Source organism: Phocoena phocoena, chromosome X, assembly GCF_963924675.1.
Source record: "Phocoena phocoena chromosome X, mPhoPho1.1, whole genome shotgun sequence".
NCBI lineage: Eukaryota > Metazoa > Chordata > Mammalia > Artiodactyla > Phocoenidae > Phocoena > Phocoena phocoena.
In genome coordinates, this window is record NC_089240.1 from 71,760,813 (window position 1) to 71,788,109 (window position 27,297).

The 27,297-nt window shown below is 37.2% G+C and overlaps 1 protein-coding gene across 1 annotated transcript in view; it reads left to right on the top strand.

Annotated features, from left to right (window-relative positions):
• Positions 1-27,297, top strand: part of APOOL (apolipoprotein O like) — a 117,400-nt gene that overhangs the window by 57,989 nt on the left and 32,114 nt on the right. Inside the window, exons 3-6 of the mRNA XM_065900205.1 lie at positions 13,320-13,439; positions 16,342-16,396; positions 17,890-17,988; positions 24,058-24,149. Of these exons, the coding sequence (XP_065756277.1) occupies positions 13,320-13,439; positions 16,342-16,396; positions 17,890-17,988; positions 24,058-24,149 (366 nt within the window). The remainder of the gene's footprint in view (positions 1-13,319; positions 13,440-16,341; positions 16,397-17,889; positions 17,989-24,057; positions 24,150-27,297) is intronic.

Below are 27,297 nucleotides of genomic sequence, written 5' to 3' on the forward strand. Positions count from 1 at the left end.
GAGAAGCCAATGTGTATTCCTTCTCTGGAGCTGTTCACCTGTGAATGTGCTCTGTTGTGTCCCCTTTCGTCCATTGTGTGGGCTTACAAAGTACACTGTTGTTGGCACTGCTGTTGGTCCCACCTTAACTGTGGGTATGCGAGCACTTGGCCATAGTGACTCTCAAGCATTGGTTTCACCCGGTCACTCACACAGATCTACTGAGGTCAGGTCCCAGGACTGCAGTAGTTGTGCACCTGGACCTGCTGTGGGAGCTATGGAGGCAGCTCAGACTCTGACCTGGCCCAATCCCCACGTGTACATGCCCACAAAGCCCACAGCTGCTAAAGCCAGACCTGTCCCAGCTACAGGAGCACTTGTTGTCCTTTTGGATGTTTCGCAGGCACTGAATTTAGGAAGCCGTCAGTGGAGGTGTAACTCCGTGGTTCACACAGTGCGAGGAGAGATTTCAGCTCTTCTTCCTTAGTCCCACGACCCCTGGGGTGCAGCTGTGGTTTCAGCCCCACCTCTGCATGTGTTCCTCCCACTGGAGTCTCTCCAGAGGTTGCTAGAGTACACGAGCCCATCAGGCAGGAAGGAGCCAAGGCAGCAATTGGGGCGAGCAGGCCACCCTGGTGGCAGGGCGCTGGAGTAGCAATTGGAACGCGTGAGCCCATCAGGCAGTGACTGGGGCGAGCAGGTTGCCCAGGCAGAGAGGTGGGGGGGCAGGGGAGACGATTGCAGGGGCACATGTGCCGGCTCCGGTGGGAGCCCTCCCAAGTGCTCATGGAGGCATGGGCTGACACTTGAGGAGAAAGGCTGCAATGGGGGCCCCACCCACTGCACATCACTCAACACGAACACATTGCTTCTGTGGTGGTCCTGGCTCCCTCCATGAGCACTCCTGATTGCAGAGCTCCTCACTCCTGTCCCCTCAGGCTATCTCCTCACAGCCAGCAGCAGCCCTCTCCCCTGGTCTGCTCGCCAAATCCCATGTTCCAGCACGCAGCCCCTGTGTGCACCAGCAGACATCTGTCTCAGGCTGGGGTGTGCAGTGCTCTGGCACAGACCCCCTGTGTAGGTCTCACTGTCTTGCCTGCCACCAACCAGTTGCTGGGCTCCCCTCCAAGCTCCCGAAGCTCCCCTTCTGTCCCAGCTGAGCTCCTCGCTCGCGAGGGGGCTTCCGCAGACACAAGAACCTCTCCTCATCTTCAGCTCCCCGCCAGCGGTGCAGGTCATAACCTGCTTCCTCTCCTCTTCCTTTTCCTTTCTTCTTTCTTTCATCCTACCTGGTTGCGTGGGACCTTTCTTCTCCTTTTATGTGTCCGAGGTCCTCTCTGCTAGTGTTCAGCAGGTGCTCTGTGAGAATTGTTCCATTTGTAGATGTATTCTTGATGTGTTTGTGGGTAGAGATGAACTTCACATCCTCTTACTCTTCTGCCGTCTTGGAAAGCCCACTACTGCTAATTTTAGAAAAAATTCATCACTACAAAAAGAAAGCCCCTCCAAGAGAAAAAAGAAAGAAAGAAAGCCTATACCCATTATCATCACTTTGATTTCAGTCTCTCCTAAGCCCCTGGTAACCACTAATCTGCTTTCTTTCTCTGTGGATATGCCTATGCTAGACATTGCATATAAATAGAATCATATAATATGTGGCCTTTTGTGACTGACTTCTTTCAATTACCAAAATATTTTCAAGTTTCATCCATGTTATAGAATGTATTGGTATGTCATTTCCTTTTATTGCTGAATAATAGTTCATTCTGTAAATACAGCAGGTGTTTATCCATGTATCAATTGATGGACATTAGGGTTATTTCCCCTTTGGTGCTATTATGGCTGATACTTCTATGAACTTTGTTGTGTAAGTTTTGTGTCAACATATGTTTTCATTTCTGTTGGGTATGGACCTAGGAGTGGAACTTCTGGTCCATATGGCAACTGTATCTTTAAACCTTTGAGGAACTGCCAGGCTGTTTTCCAAAGCAACTACACCATTTATAGTCTCACCAGCTGTGTATGAAGGTTCCAGTTTCTCCACATATTTACCAACCCTTGTTATTGTCTCTTTTTTGATTATAGCAATCCTAGTGGGTGTGAAATGATACTTCATTGGAGTTTTGATTTGCATTTCCCTAATAAGTAATGATATCAAGCATTTTTTCATGTGCTTACTGGTAATTTGTACATCTTTGGAGAAATGTCTATTCAAATTCTTTGTCAATTTTTAAATTGGGTAATCGCCTTTTTACTGTTGAATTGCAAGTGTTCTTTATATATTCCAGATACAAGTTCTTTATGAAATACATGATTTGTAAGTATTGTTCATAGGTTGTCCTTTTACTATATTGATGGTATCATTTGCAGCACAAGTTTTTAATTTTGATGAAGTCCAATTTATTTATTTTTTGCTTTTGTTGCTAGTGCTTCTGATGTTGTATATAAGAAATCATTGCTTAACCCAAAGTCATGAAGATTTACCTTTATGTTTTCTTCTGAGAGTTGTATAATTTTAGCTCTTATATTTAGTTCTGAGATCCATTTTGAGTTAATATTTTGTATGTGGCATGAGGTAGGGGTCCAACTTCTTTCTTTTGTATGTGAATATCCAGTTATCCATGTACTGTTTGTTGAAAATACTATTGTTTCTCCATTGAATTTTCTTTGTTACCTTGTTAAAAATCAGTTGACCATAAATGCATGGGTTCATTTCTAGACTCAAAATTCTATTCCATTTATCTATATATCTATCCTTATAACAATACCATACTATTATTTTGTAACAAGTTTTGAAATTGAGGAGTATGTGTCCTCCAATTTTGTTCTTCTTTTTCAAGATTGTTTTGGCTCTTCTGTTTGCCTTTCACACCTGTATGAATTTTAGCATCAAATTTTCGTTATATGGGGAAAAGAAAGACAAGCAGGATTTTCATAGTGGTTCCTTCAGGTCCATGGATCAATATGGGAAATATTGCCATTCTAATAATATTTAGCCTTGTAATCCAAGAACATGGGATGTCTGTGATGTATTTCCATTTATCTACATGTTCTCTCTTGCTTTCAATATTTTTGTAGGTTTAAATGTACAAGTCTTACACTTCTTTGTTGAATTTATTCCTAAGTATTTTAGTTTTTGATGCTCTTTTAGATGGAATTGCTTTCTTAATTTCATTTTCGGATCATTTATTGCCAGTGTATAAAAATACAATTGATTTTTGTATATTGATCTTTTACCCTGCAACCTTACAGAATTTATTGTAGTAGGTATTATGGGGGTTCCTTAGGATTTTCTATATACAAGATCATACCATCTGTGAATGGAGATAGTTTTGGTTTGTTTGCTTGCTTGCGTGTTTTTTACATCTGTATTGCAGTATAATTGCTTTACAATGGTGTGCTAGTTTCTGCATTCTAACAAAGTGAATCAGTTGTACATATACATATGTTCCCATATCTCTTCCCTCTTGCGTCTCCCTCCCTCCCACCCTCCCTATCCCACCGCTCTAGGTAGTCACAAAGCACCGAGCTGATCTCCCTGTGCTATGCAGCTGGTTCCCACTAGTTATCTATTTTATGTTTGGTAGTGTATATATGTGATGCCACTCTCTCACTTTGTCACAGCTTACCCTTCCGCCTCCCCATATCGTCAAGTCCGTTCTCTAGTAGGTGTGTTTCTTTATTCCTGTCTTACCCCTAGGTTCTTCATGACATTTTTTTTCTTAAATTCCATATATATGTGTTAGCATATGGTATTTGTCTTTCTATTTGTGACTTACTTCACTCTGTATGACAGACTCTAGGTCCATCCACCTCATTACAAATAGCTGAATTTTGTTTCTTTTTAAGTCTGAGTAATATTCCATTGTATATATGTGCCACATATTCTTTATTCATTCATCCGATGATGGACACTTAGGTTGTTTCCATCTCCTGGCTATTGTAAGTAGAGCTGCAATGAACATTTTGGTATATGACTCTTTTTGAATTATGGTTTTCTCAGGGTATATGCCCAGTAGTGGGATTGCTGGGTCATATGGTAGTTTTATTTGTAGTTTTTTAAGGAACCTCCATACTGTTCTCCATAGTGGCTGTACCAATTCACATTCCCACCAACAGTGCAAGAGTGTTCCCTTTTCTCCACACCCTCTCCAGCATTTATTGCTTCTAGATTTTTTGATGATGGCCATTCTGACTGGTGTGAGATGATATCTCATTGTAGTTTTGATTTGCATTTCTCTAATGATGTTGAGCATTCTTTCACGTGTTTGTTGGCAGCCTGTATGTCTTCTTTGGAGAAATGTCTATTTATGTCTTCTGCCCATTTTTGGATTGTGTTGGTTTTTGGTTGTTATTGAGCTGCATGAGCTGCTTGTAAATTTTGGAGATTAATCCTTTGTCAGTTGCTTCATTTGCAAATATTTTCTCCCATTCTGAGGGTTGTCTTTTGTCTTGTTTATGGTTTCCTTTGCTGTGCAAAAGCTCTGAAGTTTCATTAGGTCCCATTTGTTTATTTTTGTTTTAACTTCCATTTCTCTGGGAGGTGGGTCAAAAAAGATCTTGCTGTGATTTATGTCATTGATGTTTTCCTCTAAGAGTTTGATAGTTTCTGGCCTTACATTTAGGTCTTTAATCCATTTTGAGCTTATTTTTGTGTATGGCGTTAGGGAGTGATCTAATCTCATACTTTTACATGTACCTGTCCAGTTTTCACAGCACCACTTATTGAAGAGGCTGTCCTTTATCCACTGTACATTCCTCCCTCCTTATCAAACATACGGTGACCATATGTGCATGGGTTTATCTCTGGGCTTTCTATCCTGTTCCATTGATTTATCTTCCTGTTTTTGTGCCAGTACCATACTGTCTTGATTACTGTAGCTTTGTAGTATAGTCTGAAGTCAGGGAGCCTGATTCCTCCAGCTCCATTTTTAGCTCTCAAGATTGATTTGGCTATTCGGGGTCTTTTGTGTTTCCATACAAATTGTGAAATTTTTCGTTCTAGTTCTATGAAAAATGCCAGTGGTAGTTTGATAGGGATTGCAATGAATCGGTACATTGCTTTGGGTAGTAGAGTCATTTTCACAATGTTGATTCTTTCAATCCAAGAACATGGTATATCTCTCCACCTATTTATATCATCTTTAATTTCTTTCATCAGTGTCTTATAATTTTCTGCATGTAGGTCTTTTGTCTCCTTAGGTAGGTTTATTCCTAGATATTTTATTCTTTTTGTTGCAGTGCTAAATGGGAGTGTTTTCTTGATTTCACTTTCAGATTTTTCATCATTACTGTATAGGAATGCCAGAGATTTCTGTGCATTAATTTTGTATCCTGCTACTTTACCAAATTCATTGATTAGCTCTAGTAGTTTTCTGATAGCATGTTTAGGATTCTCTATGTATAGTATCATGTCATCTGCAAACAGTGACAGCTTTACTTCTTCTTTTCCGACTTGGATTCCTTTTATTTCCTTTTCTTCTCTGATTGCTGTGGCTAAAACTTACAAAACTATGTTGAGGAAGAGTGGTGAGAGTGGGAAACCTTGTCTTGTTCCTGATCTTAGTGGAAATGCTTTCAGTTTTTCACCATTGAGGACAATGTTGGCTGTGGGTTTGTCATATATGGCCTGTATTATGTTAAGGAAAGTTCCCTCTATGCCTACTTTCTGCAGGGTTTTTATGAAAAATTGGTGTTGCATTTTGTCGATAGCTTTCTCTGCATCTCTTGAGATGATCATATGCTTTTTCTCCTTCAGTTTGTTAATATGGTGTATCACGTTGATTGATTTGTGTATATTGAAGAATCCTTACATTCCTGGAATAAACCCCACTTGATCATGGTGTATGATCCTTTTAATATGCTGTTGGATTCTGTTTGCTAGTATTTTGTTGAGGATTTTTGCATCTATGTTCATCAGTGATATTGGCCTGTAGTTTTCTTTCTTTTTGACATCCTTGTCTGATTTTGGTATCAGGGAGATGATGGCCACGTAGAATGAGTTTAGGAGTGTTCCTCCCTCTGCTATATTTTGGAAGAGTTTGAGAAGGATAGGTGTTAGCTCTTCTCTAAATGTTTGATAGACTTCGCCTGTGAAGCCATCTGGTCCTGGGCTTTTGTTTGTTGGAAGATTTTTAATCACAGTTTCAATTTCAGTGCTTGTGATTGGTCTGTTCATATTTTCTGTTTCTTCCTGATTCAGTCTTGGCAGGTTGTGCTTTTTTACGAATTTGTCCATTTCTTCCAGGTTCTCCATTTTATTGACATACAGTTTCTTGTAATCGCTCATGATCTTTTGTATTTCTGCAGTGTCAGTTGTTACTTCTCCTTCTTCATTTCTAATTCTATTAATTTGAGTCTTCTTCCTTTTTTTCTTGATGAGTCTGACTAATGGTTTATCAATTTTGTTTATCTTCTCAAAGAACCAGCTTTTAGTTTTATTTATCTTTGCTATCGTTTTCTTCATTTCTTTTTCATTTATTTCTGGTCTGATCTTTATGATTTTCCTTCTGCTAACTAAGGGGTTTTTTGTTCTTCTTTCTCTAATAGCTTTAGGTACAAGTTTAGGTTGTTTATTCAAGATGTTTCCTGTTTCTTAAGGTAGGATTGTATTGCTATAAACTTCCCTCTTAGAACTGCTTTTGCAGCATCCCATATGTCTTGGGTCGTCATGTCTCCATTGTCATTTGTGTCTAGGTATTTTTTGATTTCCTCTTTGATTTCTTCAGTGATCACTTCGTTATTAAATAGTGTATTGTTTAGCCTCCATGTGTTTGTATTTTTTACAGGTCTTTTCCTGTAATTGATATCTAATCTCAAGGTGTTGTGGTTGGAAAAGATACTTCATACAATTTCAGTTTTCTTAAATTTACCGAGGCTTGATTTGTGACCCAAGATATGATCTATCCTGGAGAATGTGCCATGAGCACTTGAGAAAAATGTGTATTCTTTGGTTTTTGGATGGAATGTCCTATAAATATCAATTAAGTCCATCTTTTTTAATGTATCATTTAAAGTTTGTGTTTCCTTATTTATTTTCATTTTGGATCATCTGTCCATTGGTAAAAGTGGGGTGTTAAAGTCCCCTACTATGAATGAGTTACTGTCGATTTCCCCTTTTATGGCTGTTAGTGTTTGCCTTAGTTATTGAGGTGCTCCTATGTTGGGTGCATAAATATTTACAATCGTTATACCTTCTTGGATCGATCCCTTGATCATTATGTAGTGTCCTTCTTTGTCTCTTCTAATAATTATTATTTTAAAGTCTGTTTTGTCTGGTATGAGATTTGCTACTTCAGCTTTCTTTTCGTTTCCATTTTCATGGAATATCTTTTTCCATCCCCTCACTTTCAGTCTGTATGTGTCTCTAGGTCTGAATTGGGTCTCTTGTAGACAGCATATATATGGGTCTTGTTTTTGTATCCATTCAGCCAGTCTGTGTCCTTTGGTGGGAGCATTTAATCCATTTACATTTAAGGTAATTATCAATATGTATGTTCCTATTCCCATTTTCTTAATTGTTTTGTTATTGTAGGTCTTTTCCTTCTCTTGTGTTTGTTGCCTAGAGAAGTTCCTTTAGCATTTGTTGTAAAGCTGGTTTGGTGGTGCTGAACTCTCTCAGCTTTTGCTTGTCTGTAAAGGTTTTAATTTCTCCATCAAATCTGAATGAGATCCTTGCTGGGTAGATTAATCTTGGTTGTAGGATTTTCTCCTTCATCCCTTTAAATATGTCCTGCCAGTCCCTTCTGGCTTGCAGAGTTTCTGCTGAAAGATCAGCTGTTAACTTTTTGGGGATTCCCTTGTGTGTTATTTGTTGTTTTTCCCTTGCTGTTTTTAATATGTTTTCTTTGTATTTATTTTTTGACAGTTTGATATGTGTCTTGGTGTGTTTCTCCTTGGATTTATCCTGTATGGGACTCTCTATGCTTCCTGGACTTGATTAACTATTTCCTTTCCCATATTAGGGAAGTTTTCAAGTATAATCACTTCAAATATTTTCTCTGTCCTTTTCTTTTTCTCTTATTCTTCTGGAACCCCTGTAATTTGAATGTTGGTGCATTTAATGTTGTCCCAGAGGTCTCTGAGGCTGTCCTCAGTTCTTTTCTTTCTTTTTTCTTTATTCTGCTCTACAGTAGTTATTTCCAGAATTTTATCTTCCAGGGCACTTATCCGTTCTTCTGCCTCAGTTATTCTGCTCTTGATCCCATCTAGAGTATTTTTAATTTCATTTATTGTGTTCATTGTTGCTTGTTTCATCTTTATTTCTTCTATGTCCGTGTTAAATGTTTCTTGCATTTTCTCTATTCTATTTCCAAGATTTTGGATCAACTTTACTATCATTATTCTGAATTCTTTTTCAGGTAGACTGCCTATTTCCTCTTCATTTGTTAGGTCTGTCGGGTTTTTCTCTTGCTCCTTCATCTGCTTTGTGTTTTTCTGTCTTCTCATTTTGGTTATCAAACTGTATTCGGGGTCTCCTTTTTGCAGGCTGCAGGTTCATAGTTCCCGTTGTTTTTGGTGTCTGCCCCCAGTGGCTAAAGTTGGTTCAGTGGGTTGTGTAGACTTCCTGGTGGAGGGGACTAGTGCCTGTTTTCTGGTTGATGATGCTGGATCTTGTCTTTCTGTTGGGCAGGTCCACGTCTGGTCGTGTGTTTTGGGGTGTCTGTGGACTTATTATGATTTTAGGCAACCTCTCTGCTAATGGGTGGTGTTGTGTTCCTGTCTTGCTAGTTATTTGGCATAGGGTGTACAGCACTGTAGCTTGCTGGTCGTTGAGTGAAGCTGGGTGCTGGTTTTGAGATGGAGATCTCGGAGACTTTCACCGTGTGTTATTATATGGAGCTGGGACGTCTCTTGTGGACCAGTGTCCTGAAGTTCTGTCTCCCACCTCAGAGGCACAGCACTGACTCCTGGCTGCAGCACCAAGAGCCTTTCATCCACATGGCTCAGAATAAAAGGGAGAAAAAGTAGAAAGATGAAAGAAAGAAAGAAAGAGAGAGAGAGAGGGAGAGAGAGAGAGAGATGGAGAGGAAGGGAGGGAGGGAGGAAGGAAGAAAAGAAGGAAAGAAAGTGGATAAAATTTTAAAAAGTAAGATAAAATAATTTAATAAAATAAGAAATAATTATTAAGAGAAAAATTTTTTGAAAAAAAAAATGGTCGGATAGAACCCTAGGACAAATGGTGATAGCAAAGCTATACAGAAACAATCTCACACAGAAGCATACACATACACACTCACAAAAAGAGGAAAAGGGGAAAAAATCATAGATCTTGCTCTCAAAGTACACCTCCTCAGTTTGGGATGATTCGTTGTCTATTCAGGTATTCTACAGATGCAGTGTACATCAAGTTGATTATGGAGATTTAATCCGCTGTTCCCGAGGCTGCTGGGAGAGATTTGCCTTTCTCTTCTTTGTTCTCACAGCTTCTGGGTTTCAGCTTTGGATTTGGCCCCGCCTCTGAGTGTAGGTCGCCAGAGGGCGTCTGTTCTTCGCTCAGACTGGACGGGGTTAAAGGAGCCGCTGATTCGGGGGCTCTGGCTCACCCAGGCCTGGGGTTGGGAGCGGTACGGATGCAGGGCGACCCTGCAGCAGCAGAGGCCAGCGTGACATTGCACCAGCATGAGGCGCGCTGTGCGTTCTCCCGGGCAAGTTGTCCCTGGATCCCTGGACCCTGGCAGTGGCGGGCTGCACAGGCTCCCCGGAAGGGAGGTGTGGAGAGTGACCTGTGCTCGCACACAGCCTTCTTGGTGGCGGAAGCAGCAGCCTTAGCGTCTCATGCCCGTCTCTGGGGTCCTCACTGTTAGCTGCGGCTTGGGCCCTTCTCTGGAGCTCCTTTAAGAAGTGCTCTTAATCCCCTCTCCTTGCACACCAGGAAACAAAGGGGGAAGAAAAAGTCTCTTGCCTCTTCAGCAGGTCCACACATTTCCCCGGACTCCCTCCCTGCTCGCTGTGGTGCACTAACCCCTGCAGGCTCTGTTCACGCCGCCAACCCCAGTACTCTCTGGTCGGCACCGATCCTCTCTGCGGTAATCTCTCCGCTTTGCCCTCCACACCCCTGTTGCTGTGCTCTCCTCCGCGGCCCGGAAGCTTTCCCCCTCCACCACCTGCAGTCTCCGCCCATGAAGGGGCTTCCTAGTGTGTGGAAACTTTTCCTCCTTCACTACTCCCTCCCTCTGGTGCAGGTCCCGTCCCTATTCTTTTGTCTCTGTTTATTCTTTTTTCTTTTGCCCTACCCAGGTACGTGGGGAGTTTCTTGCCTTTTGGGAGGTCTGAGGTCTTCTGCCAGCGTTCATTAGGTGTTCTGTAGGAGTTGTTCCACGTGTAGATGTATTTCTGGTGTATCTGGGGGGATGAAGGTGATCTCCATGTCTTACTCTTCTGCCATCTTCCCGATTTGAGATAGTTTTATTTATTCCTTTCCAACTTAGTGTCTTCTATTTCTTTTTCTTTTCTGAATGCACTGGCTAGAACGTCCAGTAAAATGTTGAACAGAAGTGGTGAGAGTGGCATTTTGTATGTTTCTGATGTAAAGAAGAAAACACTCATTCTGTTACTAGTAAGTATGACTTAGCTGTGGGAGTTTTGTGTTAAGAGAACATATTCTGTATATTAGTCCTTTGAAATTTCCTAAGACTTTCAATTCCTGAAATGGTCCAGGGTGCAGTCAGTTTTTTATACATTTCCATTTGTGCTTGAAAGTATTATGTAGTTTGCAGTTGTTCAATGCACTGTGCTATATATGTCCGTGAGATCAAGCTTGTTGATTATATTTTTCTGTACCAGGAGTCAATAGAGTTTTTTCTTAAAAAGCCCTATAGTAAATATTTTAAACATATGTAACTCTGTCACATCGTCTCAACTGCTGTTGTAGCACAAAAGCAGCCGTAGACAATACGTTAATGAATGAGTATAGCTGGTGACCCTATAAAACTTGATTTACATAAACTGGTGACTAGTCCATGGGCTATAGTTTGCCCACTTCTGCTCGTTACTATTAGTTTTTATTTTTAATCTGGTTTTTGATCAGCCATCATGGTGAATAAGTAAAACTTCCTCTATGATGGCAAATTTGTCTATTTCCCCTTGTTTCATGTATTTTGAGAATATATTAATAATGCATACAAGTTTAAGAATGTACTCTCTCATTATTTAAACTTTTTGTCTTAATATAGGTCCTTGATCTCTAGTAATGATTTTTGTCTCAAAGTCTGTTTTGTCTAATATTAATATAGCTTATAGTAGCTTTCTTTTGGTGGCTATTTGCCCAATATGTATTTTTTATTCCTTTTTTTCCTAACCTTTCTAAATAATTGTTTTAACAATGTCTCATAAACAAAATGTTGGCTGTATTTTATAAATGCAATCTCGTAATCTTTGTCTTTCAACTAGATCATTTTATCCATTTGCATCTATTATAATTTTTAATATCTTTGGAATCATTTCTACCAAGTTTTTGTGGTTTTTGTTTTTCTTACCTCTTCTGTTCTTTTATTTCCTTTCTTTGCTTTATTTTCTCTCTCTTTTTTTTTTCTATAACATAGTTTGTTAATTCTGCCTTCTTTTTATTTTCTTTTATTGGTCACCCTAGAAATTTTAACTTGCATTCATTTCAAGTCTCATCAGTATATTTACCCTCTGTCCAAACCATATTAAGAACCGAGAACATTTTAATTTCTGACATCCCTTCCTAACTTATACTATATTGATACTCAGGGATGTAGTTCTATTTTTTAAACACATGCCTAAAAATTATTATTTTATATATTCATTGTTTTAGTTTTACCCACGTATTTACCACTTTCTTTGCTAATCATTCCTTCTTCCATCACAGACCTTCTCAATGGGAATATTTTTCTTCTGCCTTAAGTACATGTTTTAAAATTTCCCACTGAGGGTCATTTGGTTACACATTATCTTGGGTTTTGTCTGTATGTGTCCTTCTCCCCTCATTTTTGAAAAGAAGATATTCTACTGAGTATATAATTCTCAGTTAAGTTACTTTTTTTTTAGTGCATTGAAGATATTATGTTGTGCCTTCCAGTGTTGTTTTTGAGAAGTCAAAGTTTATCTAATTTTTATTCCTTTGAAAGTAATCTGTCTTTTCTCTCTGGCTTTTTTTTTTTTAATATCCCCTCTTTGTCCTTGGTGTTATAGAGTTTTACTATGAGTTTTCTAATTGTGGAGTACTTTTTATTTATCCTGTTTGGGATATGTTAGTTTTCTGAACCTGTCAAGTGTTCATAAGTTCTGGAAAAATCTTGACTATTCTCTTCAAATATTACTTCTGCCCCATCTTTCTCCTTTTCTCTAGAACTCTGATTAGGCATATATTAATATTTCTCACTCTATCATACATATCTCTTTCATACTTATTTTTCATTTCTTTGCATAAAAATTTCTTTAGGTCTACTAATTCACAAAATCTCTCAGCAACTGTAAACTGTATCCAATCTATTAAAACTTATCAATTGAATTCTTTATTTGTTTTAATTTCCAGTTCTAGAAGTTCTCTTTCTCTTTATTTTCATTAGCTTTGGTAATTTTTGTAGTCTCTTGCTCTTAACTCGAATTTCCTCTTTTATTTCTCTAAAAATAAAAAATATATGTATTTGATACCATATGTTCTAGTATATACATTTTTTGTGGCTCTGATTCTGCTCTTTGTTGTTTCTGCTAGCTCTTGTCCAGATGCTTCCTTGTGTTTTCTGATTTTGCTTCTTTGTGTTTTTTAATTTTTCAAAATTGTGGTCTCATATTTCTTGGGCCTTTATCTGTTGTAAATCTTTGAAGTCTGGGTAGCTTCCTTCAGAGAGGAGATGTTCATTTGCTTCTGCCAAGCATCTGTGGGGGATACCAGCCTGGGAGCACCTTAAATGTATACTTAATTTGAGATTTCTTAGATTATCAAGATAGTTTTATGCTGCACATTATGAGTTCTCACTTGTGATTGCCAATTCTTAGGAAATATTTCTTTCCTCTCTACTCCATGCCCAATCTTTGAGACAATCAGTTTTCCTAACAGTTCCTTGGAGTGAACTGTTTATTTCTAGTTCAACCTTAAATTGAGTATGCAGCACCTTGAGATGCCAATTCTATAGGCTCTCCAGTAAGATTGCCCACCTCAAGCTCATTCTGGGTTTTGTTTCCTGATCCCATACTCCATGAACCATCTGTTTTACAGCAAATGACATCAAGGTAAAAGCTGGCTTAAAATACATTTTATCAGCATTTTTAGTTGTTTTCAGTAGGAATGTTGATGAGGATTCTTATTCTGCCATACTGCTGGAAAAGGAAGTTCAGCTATTTTATATTTTTGACATGAATTTTTTTCCTTCTAGCTCCCCATATATACTGCACCACCGCTCCAGTCTAAATATGTTGATGAGCAGCCTGGTCATTTACAAATGGGCTTTGCGTCCATTCGCACTACAACTGGTCGTTATATTGGCTGGTGCAAGGTAAGTGAATTCTGATAGTGGTTTCATATCAGAGGGTTCTCATTTTATTACATAACAGTTGTTCCAGTTATTCATTGATGTGTAACAAACTACCCCAAAACTTAGTGGTTTAAAACAGCAACTGTTCTATCTCATGATTTTGTGAATCAGAAATTTAATCAGACTTCAGACAGCTGATTCTTCTGTTGCATGTGGTGTTGACAGAGGCCACCCAGTGGTATTCATCAGGTGAATGGGCTGATTTAGAGGGTCCAAGACAGCTTCATTCTCTTCGCTGGCACCTTGTCACAGATGGCTAGAAGGCTGGGCTCAGCTGGGAATGTTGACTGAAGCATCCACACCTGGCCTCAGGTAGTCAGATAACTTACATGGACAGTTCAGGGCTCCTAGAGAATATGTTGCAAGAGGCCTTAGTCAGAATTTGCCAAGCTTCTTACCTGTCTTCAGGTGTCCAGGAAGGTTACTTCTACAGCATTCTGTTGTTAAATGAAGTCATTAAGGCCAGCCCAGTTTTTATGGGAGGGGAATTAGATACCATCTCTCAATATGAGTAGCAGCAAAGAATTTGTGGCCATATTTAATCTACTCTACCACTACTGCATAGATTAAAGTAGTTCAGCAAGCATTTATGTCACGTGGCATGTACAAAACATTGCTTGACCTTTTATATGAAGTTCTGAGATTACTTCTGCATTGTTAGTTATTTGGCTGAGTAAAATATTCACTTGTTAGGTTTAGTTCATAAGACCGTTTTGACTATAGTCAGCTATTGGGCAAAATAGAATTCACCTTATTTTAATACTTAGCCTTCAATCAGCATTATCCAGCAGCAGAGGGGTGGAGTAAGCTAGTACAATACTGCTGCTTCATAATCATCGCGTCAACATAGATGTGTGCTAACATCAACATCTGCAGTGTCAGTGTCATAATGATAATGGTGGTACCATTGTTTTCATCATTCTGACCTAATAACCACAAAACTTTTCCTCAAGTCTAACCTATCCAATTGTGAACCCTTGCGCTTTTTCTTGTTTCTAATCCATTCTTTTTAAAAAGAAAATTCTAATGGTCTTATGAAATATCAAATCTGTGAACTCTGGTCATTTCAGATATTTAAAACGTCTGATGAATACATGGTGTTATTTTTTTTTAATTTGTGCTTGTCAAACAATTCTAATAGACTTTTATAATTCTAATAATACACTTTTAATAGTTTGACTAGTTGTACCACACACTATTAATAGTTTGGTCTCAGCAGGAAATAGCTTAACTAATTAGGGTCTGAGTCATGCCCCTGAGGCTGTATGCCAACAGCTGGATGATTCAGACTGAAGTCTCTTGACACCTAATTTTCCGTAGTGTTCTCAAAGTTGTTTTCAGTGAGGTTAATTGTTCCTGTGAGATCTTTAAATTGCTATTGTTACTATCACCCAATTTAAGACTAAAAGAACTTTTTACTCTGGTAATATGCTGAAATGAATAGATTGAAGAAGGGCACTTTCAAATGCATTTCATCTTCAATGTAAACATTTCCTCTCTAATGTTCTCCTTAAAATGTAATCTATTCTTTAAAAATTACCTCCGGCTCAAATTACATTCTGCATTAAACTTAGAATCGCAGGGCAAATTCAATTTCTATTCCTACTCCTTAGTGTTTCGAAATTTAGGTAGCAGCGACCTCCAGTGGTAAAAGTGAATTCCTAAACACAGCTAAGGAAAATTTCCCCAAAGTTTTCTTCCTCAACAGTTACATTATTCCCAATCAACTGATCAGTAAGCATTATAATTTTGAGGTGAAATTTTCTCAAGAGACAGTCCCCAAGGAGAAGTAGCTCAGTGGCAGTTAGGATCTGTGTTGGTTTGTACAGCTTTAAACCATGATGAACAGGATGAACTTCTGCATCTGATCATCATGAAAGTATCTGTCTGAGACAAAGTTACTAATACCAAGATATATCAATAGAAATAATTTAATTCTTTCCTATCTAATATAATAATATCTATTGTCTTTGCTTTGAAAATCTCTTTTTTTGTTTTTATCCCATGGTTTCATAGCAACTAGTTCAGAGATGGAGACCACATATTTAGACTGTGTTTTCTAGTTTTATCAATAGAGTACAGCATGACTATGGGCAATTACTATGGGTAAATTATTCCATGCCTTCATTTTTCTTCTGATGTACTTGAGATAGTACATATCAAAAAATGTGTTTAACAATATTTCTTGCATTAAAATAAATAGTTAGAAACAGGTAAAAAGAATCTTTGATTTAAAGCTTTAATCCCTTCAGTGGGCTAATATAATCTTGATTTGCAGGTAATTTATGTTCCTGTTGAAAACAAGATGGACACTAGTCTGTGTAGGATGATTTCTATTCTAAGATAAATGTCTTATTTAGATTTATTTTTCTCATTCTAATGAACACTAAGAAAAGGGGAGAAGATGAAGCACTTTTCTTTAGGCTTTTTGTTGTTTTCTCCACAAATCATTATGTTGTTGCTGCCTCATCTTTATTAATCAGATGTTGCTTCTAAGCTGAAATATACCTCTCTTCATGCTTCTAAAAAATTCCATTCATTTTTCTACGCTATCATAAAATAAGATGATAAATCTTTGTACTTCTGTAATAACTTTTCTGTGAGCTGCTCTGATTATTTTATTGGCATTACTTTACCCATTTATGTGAGGAATATAGCAAACAAGTATTATCCATGTTAAATAGAATGAAAAGCAAGAAGTGAAGAGAAGCTAAGTTCAACAAGTGTCCACATAGAGAATAAACAGGAAAACTAGATTTAGATTTTGGTACAGTTTCATATAATCTCAAAGATGTGGGCTATTTGACCTAATTGTCAACATCTTCAAAAATGCAGATGTCCTTTTTTCCCCCTTTTTACTTAGGGTGTTTATGTCTTCATGAAATATGGGATAATGGATACAGTACAATTTGGAAAAGGTAGGTTGAGTGAACTGTCTATAATTAGAAATGTTCTATTGTCTTTTTAACTTGCAAGGTTTAAATGTGAAAAAAATAAACTTGGTATGTTATCCATTATCATGTTTTACCAACTCAGAAGATACTCTATATAGCAGTTTATAATAATAATAACAAAGCAATAGTATCTGTTATTTATTTAGCAATTATATGTTGAGTCATTATGATGAGCATGTTACATAATTTATCTAATTTTATTTTGTAGCAAATTTCTGGATGTTGGTATTATAATGACTCCCATTCTACAGATGAGGAAACTGGGGTTTAGAGGGGTTAAGTAGATTACCAAGGTCACATAGCTAGTAAGTGGCAACACCTGGACTCAAACTGGCTGTTTTAGCTACGAAACTTATATTGTATACTCATACAGCATAAATTAAACATATATCTCCATTGTTATTAATTAGTTTAAATAAGTACTATTTGATGTTAAAATGCATAGTATTTTGCTATTGATTGCTAAGAAACACGATATCAATTAGTCACCCTAGAATATTTGAGCTAGTGTTGGAAAACAATTGTGTTTGACTCGTTAGTTTGATAATGTTGTTTGGCAGCAGGTATAGCTCCCTAACATTTTTTAGACTAAGCCAGTTGTCAAAATAAATGTGTATTGGGGGACAGAAAGGACACCTAAAATTTTAAATGCCTCTGTGATGTTGAAATGCCTCTGTGTATGTATTATCATTATTTAATGTGTGTAGGAATTAATTCCAATTAAGTCCAAATTATATTCCTCATCAACCTTGAAGAATATGATTAAATTCCATTAAATAAATAATAAATAAATAATTATGATAGAAGAGTGTGTTTTTTGGATTGCATGGAACCAGAAACCATTTAAATATATAAAAAGCCAAGAAATTTGGACCTCTGCCCCCTTTCCATCTATTTTTTGTCTAGACTCACTTCTCATTCTGCTCATTGGTTTTAACCAAGAGCAATGGCTTCTCTGAGTTTACTGGGGAGTAGTGGCAAGCAGAGTCATAGCTGAATGCTTCCTTAGACTGTTATTCAAAGTTTCCTGCTAAAGTATCTATTTCAGTTCTTACTAGATCCTACCAATGTTTGAACAGATAAGGCCAGAAGCATTTCCATTATAAGAATATAATACATACACAATGAGGAATTTGCTTTATAGTAATCCATCTTAATCCATATAATGCTAGTGTACACTCTAGCATTATATTTCATTAAAGTGTAATAATCGCCTGTATTAAGGAAACAAATACCATTAAATCAGCTGTGGAAGGAAGATTTTATTTTGTAACAAGTAACTATTAACAACTGGCTTTTTAAGTTGCTGCTCAAATCATTATTTTGTGTAGTTCTTTTGAAGAATGTTTAAACCATCTGCTATTATCTTAGCAAATCTCTAACTTTTCTTCATCATACCTATATAGAATGTCAATTATAGTAAGTTAGTTATATTATTTTTTAAATGATTTCTTGAGATGCATATGTCTATTTGAAGAATCCACCTCGAGATTTTCTTCCGAAAATTGGAGTGATTACAGTTTCAGGATTGGCAGGCTTCATTTCAGCGAGAAAAGGTAGGATTAAAAATATATAATCTTTCTTTTAATGCCATTATATTAATTTCTGAATTTATTTATATAAACAGTTTAAGCACAGTGTACAGTAAGTCCCCTACATATGAAACTTCAAGTTGCAAACTTTCAGAGATGCAAACAGGCATTCACATGTCCAATCATGTAAGTTAGTTCACGTGTCTGGCATTGCTAAGAAGCACCAAGTGATAACGATGGAAACAAAAGTGAAAATAATTGAGAGAGTAGAGCGAGGCGAAAAGATGGTAGACGTCACTCTTTCTTATAACATGAATCACTCAACCATCGGCAAGATTCTAAAGAACAAGATCGTGGAACATGTGAAGTCTATTGTGCCAGTGATGTGGACAATAATATCAAAGAAGCGTGGAAAAGTGATGGAGGACATGGTGAAACTTCTCAGTGTGTGGATGCAGGATCAGCATCAGCGTTAAGTCCCACTTAGCTTAATGCTGGTTCAAGGGGAAGGTAAAAGCCTTTATAAAGACTTGAAGAACAAATACAGCAAAGAATCAGAGGGCCCATCTTTTAATGCCAGGCATGGCTGGCTTCATCGGTTCAAGGCTAGAGCCAACATTTACAACATAAAAGTAAGTGGCGAGGCTGTGAGTGCAGATATGGTAGCTGCCTGGGAATTTCCTAAAATGTTTCGGGAAATTATTGATGAAGGCGTGTATTTACCCGAGCAGGTTTTTAATGTGGATGAGACAGGACTGTACTGGGAGAGGATGCCAGACCGAAGTTATATCAGCAAGGAAGAAAAGTTGATGCCAGGCTATAAAGCAGCAAAGGATAGGCTAACTCTGTTGTTTGGTGGCAGTGCTTCCAGCAAGATGAAGCTGAAGCCTCTCTTAGTTTATCATTCAGAGAACCCAAGAGCCCTTTAAAACAGCCAAGGGCTCTCTTCCTGTTGTGTGGAAGAGTAACCCCAAAGCCTGGGTTACAGAGGCCATTTTCCAGTACTGCTTTTTCCACCACTTTATTCTGGAGGTAGGGAAATATTGCTTGGAGAAGGACGTCCCATTCAACATTCTTTTGCTGCTCGACAGTGCTCCAGGCCACCCCCCATTCATGGATGACTTTCATCCCAATGTCAAAGTAGAGCATCTACCACCGAATACTACATCGCTCAGCCAACCTATGGACCAGGGAGTTATAGCCACTTTCAAGAAATATTATTTACGTCACACTTTTCGTCAGGAAGTAAAGGCAAGTGACGAATCAGGAACAACCTTGCGACAATTTTGGAAGGACTATAACATCTACAAGACCATAAAATACATTGACTTTGCTTGGCGTGAGGTTACGGCCATCACCATGAATGGGGTTTGGAAGAACCTTTGCCTGCAGTTTGTTCACAATTTTTGTGGATTTGAAAAGGTGGATGAGGAGTCCAAAGAGGTCTTCAGCAACTTAGTGACCCTCAGCGAGAAGCTGGAGCTAGATCTGCAAGAGGGCGACTTCATTGAACTGCTTTCTGTGCAACATGAGGAGCTTAGTAATGAAGACCTGATGGAATTGGAGGCCCAGAGAAAGGATGAAGAGAGACAAAAGGAAGAAGTAACTGAAGAACTGAAGAGATACACAGCGCAGGAAATGGCAAAGGGATTTTCTTAGTTTTTGAGGCACAGGACCCTAACGTAGAATGGTACATAAAGGTTGCAGTAGCCGTTCAGAATGCAATCCAGTGCTACAGTGTCATCTGTGACGAGAAAAGAAGAGCTACTACCCAGACATCACTGGATCGTTTCTTTTAGAGGGTAGATAGAAATGAATCCAGCAAGGAGCCAGAACCTATGCCATCAACGTCAGGCATGAGTGAAATTGCAGCTTGCCCTCTATTTCCTGTTGCTGATGATCCTTCAGCTCTACATCTCCCATTTCCTCTCCCTCCTCCAGTCAGTGACTCTCCTTGCTTGTTCACTCGATGCCAGCCCCTGTATGCCAGCTGTTGTACTGTATTTCTGTACTTCTCGAGGTACTGTACTGTAAGATTAAAAATGTTTTCTTTATTTTTTGTGTTTGTTTTTTATGTATTATTTGTGTGAAAAGTATTTTAAACCTATTACAGTACAGTACTGTATAGCTGATTGTGTTAGTTGGGTACCTAGGACTAACTTTGTTGGACTTAACAAACAAATTGGACTTACAAACACGCTCTCGGAATGGAACTCATTTGTATGTAGGGGACTTACTGTACCACTCTTCTGATTCAGGGAACATTTTCTATTAGTGTAGTGAACTGCTTACCAGTCAGGTTCCCAGATGCCAGCCAATGGCCAGTCCTGTAAGCATGCCTTTCTAACAATGGCAGTCTTGGGCATATGTTAACTCTTTTCTGCACATCACTAAATAACTCATTCATAAGCACATGGTGAATTTTGTATTTGCCCATCTTCCATCTCTGGGTATAGAAATCTCTCTCAGTAGGATTACTGCCTCCACTCCTCACCTAAGCCCTTACTAAGCTGGTGCAGTTCTCTGGTCAGTAGCCATCTGGGGCACCTTCCATTCATCCTCTGTCCCCAGTGCCAGTCATTGTCCGCAAATTAAATTACATGTTGTTGCAAGTCACAGCTCTGAACCAACCTGGAATCTGACATCAGATATGTTATGGTTGGTTTGCTCAGCTTTAGTCCTTAAAGTAGCCTTAACCCAAGTACACCTAATCAGATACAAAACATCTGAATTATAAGAACATTCCAGCATTCTAACTCTAGCCCATATATCTTATCCCAATAGATCTTCCCTATAGCTAGTATTAATCATAGCTTGTATCATATTTTTTATTCTAACACTATATGCAACTTCTAATTGAATACATGTTATAAATTATTCATTAGGAAAGACATTGAAAATCAGGATCACCACATGTAACAATAAGAGAAAGAATTAAATTTTGAATGAAACCGGCCAAAGCATATTACTCATTTCTCAGTGAGAAACTCATAATCCACTTGTAAGAGAAACTGTTCCTTAGGTCATTCACAATGACTCCAAGTGTCAGAGCTAGAATAATCTAACCCAGTATTTTTCAAATTACAGAGCTCAGTATATAAGTAGGTAATGAAATAAATGTGGTGGCTCTCAGGAAGCATTTTATTAAAAAATATAATAGAGGACAATAGCAAATATCAGAGTGTTTTGTACTCAGTATGGATAAATATTGTGAAACTTCTGTTTCAGTGGAGTGTGTATGTGTGTGTGTGAAAGAGAGAAACGTCAGAGACAGAAACAGAGAGAGAGAGAGGTCATAATGTAAAATTTGTTCTTTAGTATGAGTCATGGTCAAAAATGTATGAAAGATGTTGGTTTAGTCTAACCCTATAATGCTACAGCTAGAGGTCCAGAGAAAGGAAATCATTCAATGATTTCATAGTACATATTACATAGCTAGTTAGTGTTTTGTGTCTAGAGTCCTTTCTACTTACAGGAGTAGGGCTATTGAACCCAAGTGAAATTTATTTTCTTGTAAACTGGCCTTTCATATCAAGTAAAGAGAGGATGAATGTAAGTCTTTTTAATATTGAAAATAATAACAAAGATGTGGTGTGTGTGAGAAATATTCCATTGTGTGTGTGTGTGTGTGTGTGTGTGTGTGTGTGTGTATATATATATATATATATATATATATATATGCAATGGAATATTACTCAGCCATAAAAAAGAATGAAATAATGCCATTTGCAGCAACATGGATGGACCTAGAGATTATCATACTAAGTGAAGTAAGTCAGATGGAGAAAGACAAATATCATGTGATATCACTTATATGTGGAATCTAAAAAAAATTATGTAAATGAACTTATTTACAAAACAGAAATAGACTTACAGACATAGAAAACAAACTTACAGTTACCAAAGGGGATAGCGGAGATGGGGGTGTAGGGAGGTAAATTAGGAGTTTGGGATTAACAGATACATACTACTATATGTAAAATAAACAATAAGGGCCTACTATATGACACAGAGAACTATATTCAATATCTTGGAATAACCTATAATGGAAAAGAATCTGAAAGAAAATATATATAACTGAATCACTTTGCTGTACACCTGAAACTAACACAGCATTGTAAATTAACTATACTTCAATTTTAACACATTATTGACTGGGGGATTTTTGCAGAAACTGACACCTGTGGCCATAATACATCTCTGGTCAAAAATGTGTTAAAAGGTTTCAAAAAAGTATAACAACTACAGAAAAAGTAAATAAAAAATAAAATAAGATGACACATCAAGGAAAAACTGCCACCTTCCAAGTTTAGGAACAGCACAATTAGGGGAATTTGGCTGAGTCAAGGAAACCTACATTAAAGGATGCTAGGTCAGTAAAATCAACAACCAAACTACAGATACTAGAATAATAGTGAGCAAGACATATTTTAATATAGCTAGACCCTCTTTCCCGGTATCACAAAAACCTGTCAATATTTAAAGGAAAGCTACAGTAAAGGTTGAAGCAGCCTACTACCCACCTCCCTCAATGCTCTGTCTGTTGTAGACATGACTGTAGAAGGCCTCCTTACTAATAGTTAAACTGGACAGATAAATACATCTTGTTTTTACCTACCCTAAACTGGAAAGTTGCCTGCAAACATTGCCAGGTATTTTTCATCATAGTCTTTACTGATATACCAGATAGGGTGTCTCATTTTTAAATTAAGGGTTGTAAGAGCTGTTCCAGAAAATAAAAGTACTTACCCTAATTAGAAACCCCATCATCTAATTGTCCAGATCACATTTACAGTCCAGGGTACCCAGACAAGCATTTAAAATACATATTGTTTTCAACCAACAGTCTGTTGGAACTAAGCTATGGCTTAGAGTGGTGGGTTTCACACTATTCAATAGAACCTAGGGTTCCATGGAAGTGTTTAGGGGTTGTATAGGGATAAGGAAAAAGCGGTGTAGATAGGGCTTGATAATGAGCTTCACTCCCTCAGGCTAACCAGAGTAGCTTCAAGTCTGTAAGTTTTATATATGAAGTTCCAGGTGAGATTCTATTTGAAAGACTTTTTTAAAGGATTTTGCTATTAAAAAAAAAAAGTTTGAAAATGACTCAGATGCTTAGTTAAGGCACTTTTGGAAATGAATGAATTATTGCAAGTTACTTGCAATTTTTTTAACTTTTTATTTTATATTGGAGTACAGTTGATTAACAATGTTGTGTTAGTTTCAGGTGTACAACAAAGTGATTCAGTTTTACATATACATGTATCTATTCTTTTTCAATTTCTTTTCTCAATTAGGTTGTTACAGAATATTGAGCAGAGTTTCCTCTGCTATACAGTAAGTCCTTGTTGGTTATCCATTTTACATATAGTAGTGATGTGTACAAGTCAATCCCAAACTCCCTATCTCTCCCCACTACCCATCCCCCCCCGGTAACCATAAGTTTGTTCTCCAAGTCTGTGAGTCTGTTTCTGTTTTGTAAATAAGCTCATTTGTCACATTTTTAAAAGATTCTGCATATAAGCGGCATCATATGATATTTCTTCTTCTCTATTAAATTGTTACTTTAGTATTCAAAATCAGTGACACGAAGGAATTATGTTCCTTTTAAAATCCTTAGCTGACCAGTTAGTTGGATCCTTTAGCTATCTAAGGACTTAATCAAAAAAGGATCTCTGAAGAGTCCATTTCAGTTTAACATGGTGTCACAAAAATGGTAGTTGATTAATTCTCTATATTGTCATGTTTTATTAGATACTTGAAAAAAATGTGGTTACAGCTGTGGGTTTCTTAGGACATGAAAAAATACCTAGTTTTTTAAAAGAAGAAAATCATCAACCCCCTTTGTGTAGGTAATTATCAATGTTAGATTGAGTATACCTTTCTTAAATTAGACATGACAACTAAGGGGTATTAATTGAACTGTAATACTTAAAGACATTTTACCTATCATCTTGATTGGTATTATTACCTAAAGAAAATTTAACATAGGGTGATGGCTTAAAGGGGAACAAAGAAAGCCTGAAAGTTATAAAAGCATCAAGTCTCTGGTAGCATCTGTTTGGAGTTTAATAGTTTGTTTAAATGTCATAGGTTCTAGGTTTAAGAGAATTGCTTATCCACTGGGACTGGCCACTTTAGGAGCAACTGTTTGCTACCCTGTTCAATCAGTAATAATTGCAAAGGTAAGTTCTTTTTAAGCAATAGCTTCATTTCAGTACTTGTTTAAACTCTCAGTGTGACAATGCTTAAATGTCATACAGCACCTGCAACATTTAATTTTCAGAGAAATATAGTTGGTATTCTCTTATGTTGGCAAAATCACATCAGCATCTCAGCGTGGTAAATGCCATGGTTGATTACATGATTATCACAAATAAATAGGATGAATTTGTTTAAATATTATTCAAGGAAGTAAATGCTGATTTGAGGGTTAAGTTCAGAGACAATGAATTAGAATTTATGGGGAGAAATACTGCTCCATTGTTGAGCTGTGTAAAATTCAGTTTTTAATTAACAGAAAATTATACCTTCTGGCAGTTGTCAGTTCAGCAATTTAAAATAATGCAAGAAATAACCAACTGATAGAAAACAGAGGCTTCTGAGGATTAAAAAAAATACATATGCACACTCAATTTTGAAATCCGTATTATAGTTGTTTTGTTATTTTCTTGTGAGTTTACCCTACAAATCCAAAGATTCTCCTAATGATTTGAAGAGTTTGTGTCAGTATTGTTATTTTATTTTTTAATACATATTTGGATTGAGAAGGAGAGCTTTAGGATATAGTTTTTTTCTTCCATTCCTTCTCCTTTAATTACCAACATTAAACATTTCCCCCTCACACGTGAAGTATTGTGTGGTGTTACCAGGACTTTCTGTACTTGTATTCTCATTACTTCATCTCTTTAATTATTGATGTCGATAAAGCTGCCTATTTAGTATTTTGAGAATGTCAAGGATATAGTGCCCTATGTAGTTTCTAATATGATCAAGCTATAAAAGCTTACAGCAAAGGAAGAGAGCATTATTCATTAAATCTAGTTAAACTTGAGGTAATTGATGGATAAAATGATAAACTTATTTTTTAAAATATTTTCTAAGAATTTACATAGGAATTAGCCACTTAAGTTCATATAATGTTAGTACTAAAAGAAACCTTTGAGCTCATTAGGTTCAACTTCCTCATTTTCTCATTTGCCAATTTGGAAACTGTGGCCCAGAGAAGTTCCAGTGACTGATTTGTCCAGGGTTCTATTCAGTTTCAGACATCTTGCTTCCCTGTCCATTTCTCTTCCCAGTGCATGATGCTGCCACTGATTGTTTTTGTTTAGAATAATGACTTTGTGGGTTTTTTTTAATAAAATTGGTACCTACTAATTCTTAAATAATTTAAGCATTACAAAACAGAATAAGAAAAAACCAACTAACCACCTGAAATTTTTCCATCCAGAAAAATATGTGTTAAAATTTGATAGAATGCTATTCTAGACATTTCTTCATGCATACATAGACATAGAAACATAGATGGATGAATAGATACAGTTTCGTAAGAACAGGATCATAGTATAGTATGCATCTTATTTTTAATTTTAAAAATAAAGTATGGGGCTTCCCTGGTGGCGCAGTTGTTGAGAGTCCGCCTGCCGATGCAGGGGACATGGGTTCATGCCCCAGTCCAGGAAGATCCCACATGCCGTGGAGCAGATGGGCCCATGAGCCATGGCCACTGAGCCTGCCCGTCCAGAGCCTGTGCTCTGCAATGGGAGAGGCCACAACAGTGAGAGGCCCACATACTGCAAATAAATAAATAAATAAATAAATAAAGTATGAAGTTTAATTTTACTTTAACAGAAGGAAAATAAACAAAAGAATTGCAAGACTCCAAATAAAAAGTTCTATGGTAAAAGATATTAATGTGAGTTCCTAAAAGTTCTTCTGTAGTTAAATAATGATTTTTCTTTAATTCCTAGAGTTGAGACCTTTGCTTTTCTTTGACTGTCATATAACAGCATCACATGTAATATCTAGTGAATTGTAATATATATACATATGTGTGTGTATATATATATATATATATATATATATATATATATATATATATATATATAGAGAGAGAGAGAGAGAGAGAGAGAGAGAGAGAGAGAGAGAGAGAGAGAGAGAGAGAGGGAGAAAACATGGGTTCTTATCCTGAGATCCATGATAGACTTAAGAGAATCTGTGACTCCCCTGCCCAAAACTATATAAAAACTTGTAGGTATACAATAGGAGCCTTCTAATTTGATATTATCAGGACCAGTAGTTAACAATTAATTGAAAATGTTAAAGCAAGAGGTTTTTTAAAAATCATAAATATGTATCTTAAATATTTTATTTCAATTTAAAACATAATGTGTGTTCATTTTTCTGTCTTTTGAAGTAGGACTTTTCTATGAGTATGAGTCTCCTAGTTAAAGGTCCATAACATCTTTCTTATAATTATCCATATCTGTAATATGTCTTCTACTGTTTGCAGTTTAGAGGTTTCTTTAAAATCTAATGAACACCTTTTTTTGACTGGGGGGGCCACACCCACGCAGCACGCGGGATTTAGTTGCACTGACCAGGGATCTAACTTGCACCGCCTGCAGTGGAAGCAAGGAGTCTTAACCACTGGACTGCCAGGGAAGTCCCAAACATCAAGTCAACACTTAAAAATATTTTTTAAATAATATGAGTGCCGAATCCTGTTTAATTTTTTAATTTCTCCTAGCCTTTTACAGTTATCTTGAGCACCTCTAATTTGACAGTAGTTTTTTTTTTTTACTAATTCACTTTTGAGTCTTTACAAAATACTTAATTTTTGTAAACAGAACAATTCTCTTTACACTTATATTTCATCCTGTTATGTTACATTTAAACTGTTTAATTATAGTAAAGCTGATTAGAGATCTGGAAACAAATACAACTTACTCTTGGTAAGCATACAAATCACTTGTGAAAGACAGTAGTTGCGTATATTGTACAGTACCTACTAATGATGAATGTTCAACATTCTATGACCATCATTTATTATAACTTTATTTTAACATCTTTATTAGAGTATACCTACTTTACAATGGTGTGTCAGTTTCTGCTCTACAACAAAGTCAATCAGTTACACATACACACATGTCCCCATATCTCTGCCCTCTTGCATCTCCCTCCCTCCCACACTCCCCATCCCATCCCTCCAGGTGGTCACAAAGCAACGAGCTGATCACCCTGTGCCATGTGGCTGCCCCCCTCTACCTATCAATTTTACGTTTGGTAGTGTATATATGTCCATGCCAATCTCTCACTTTGTCCGAGCTT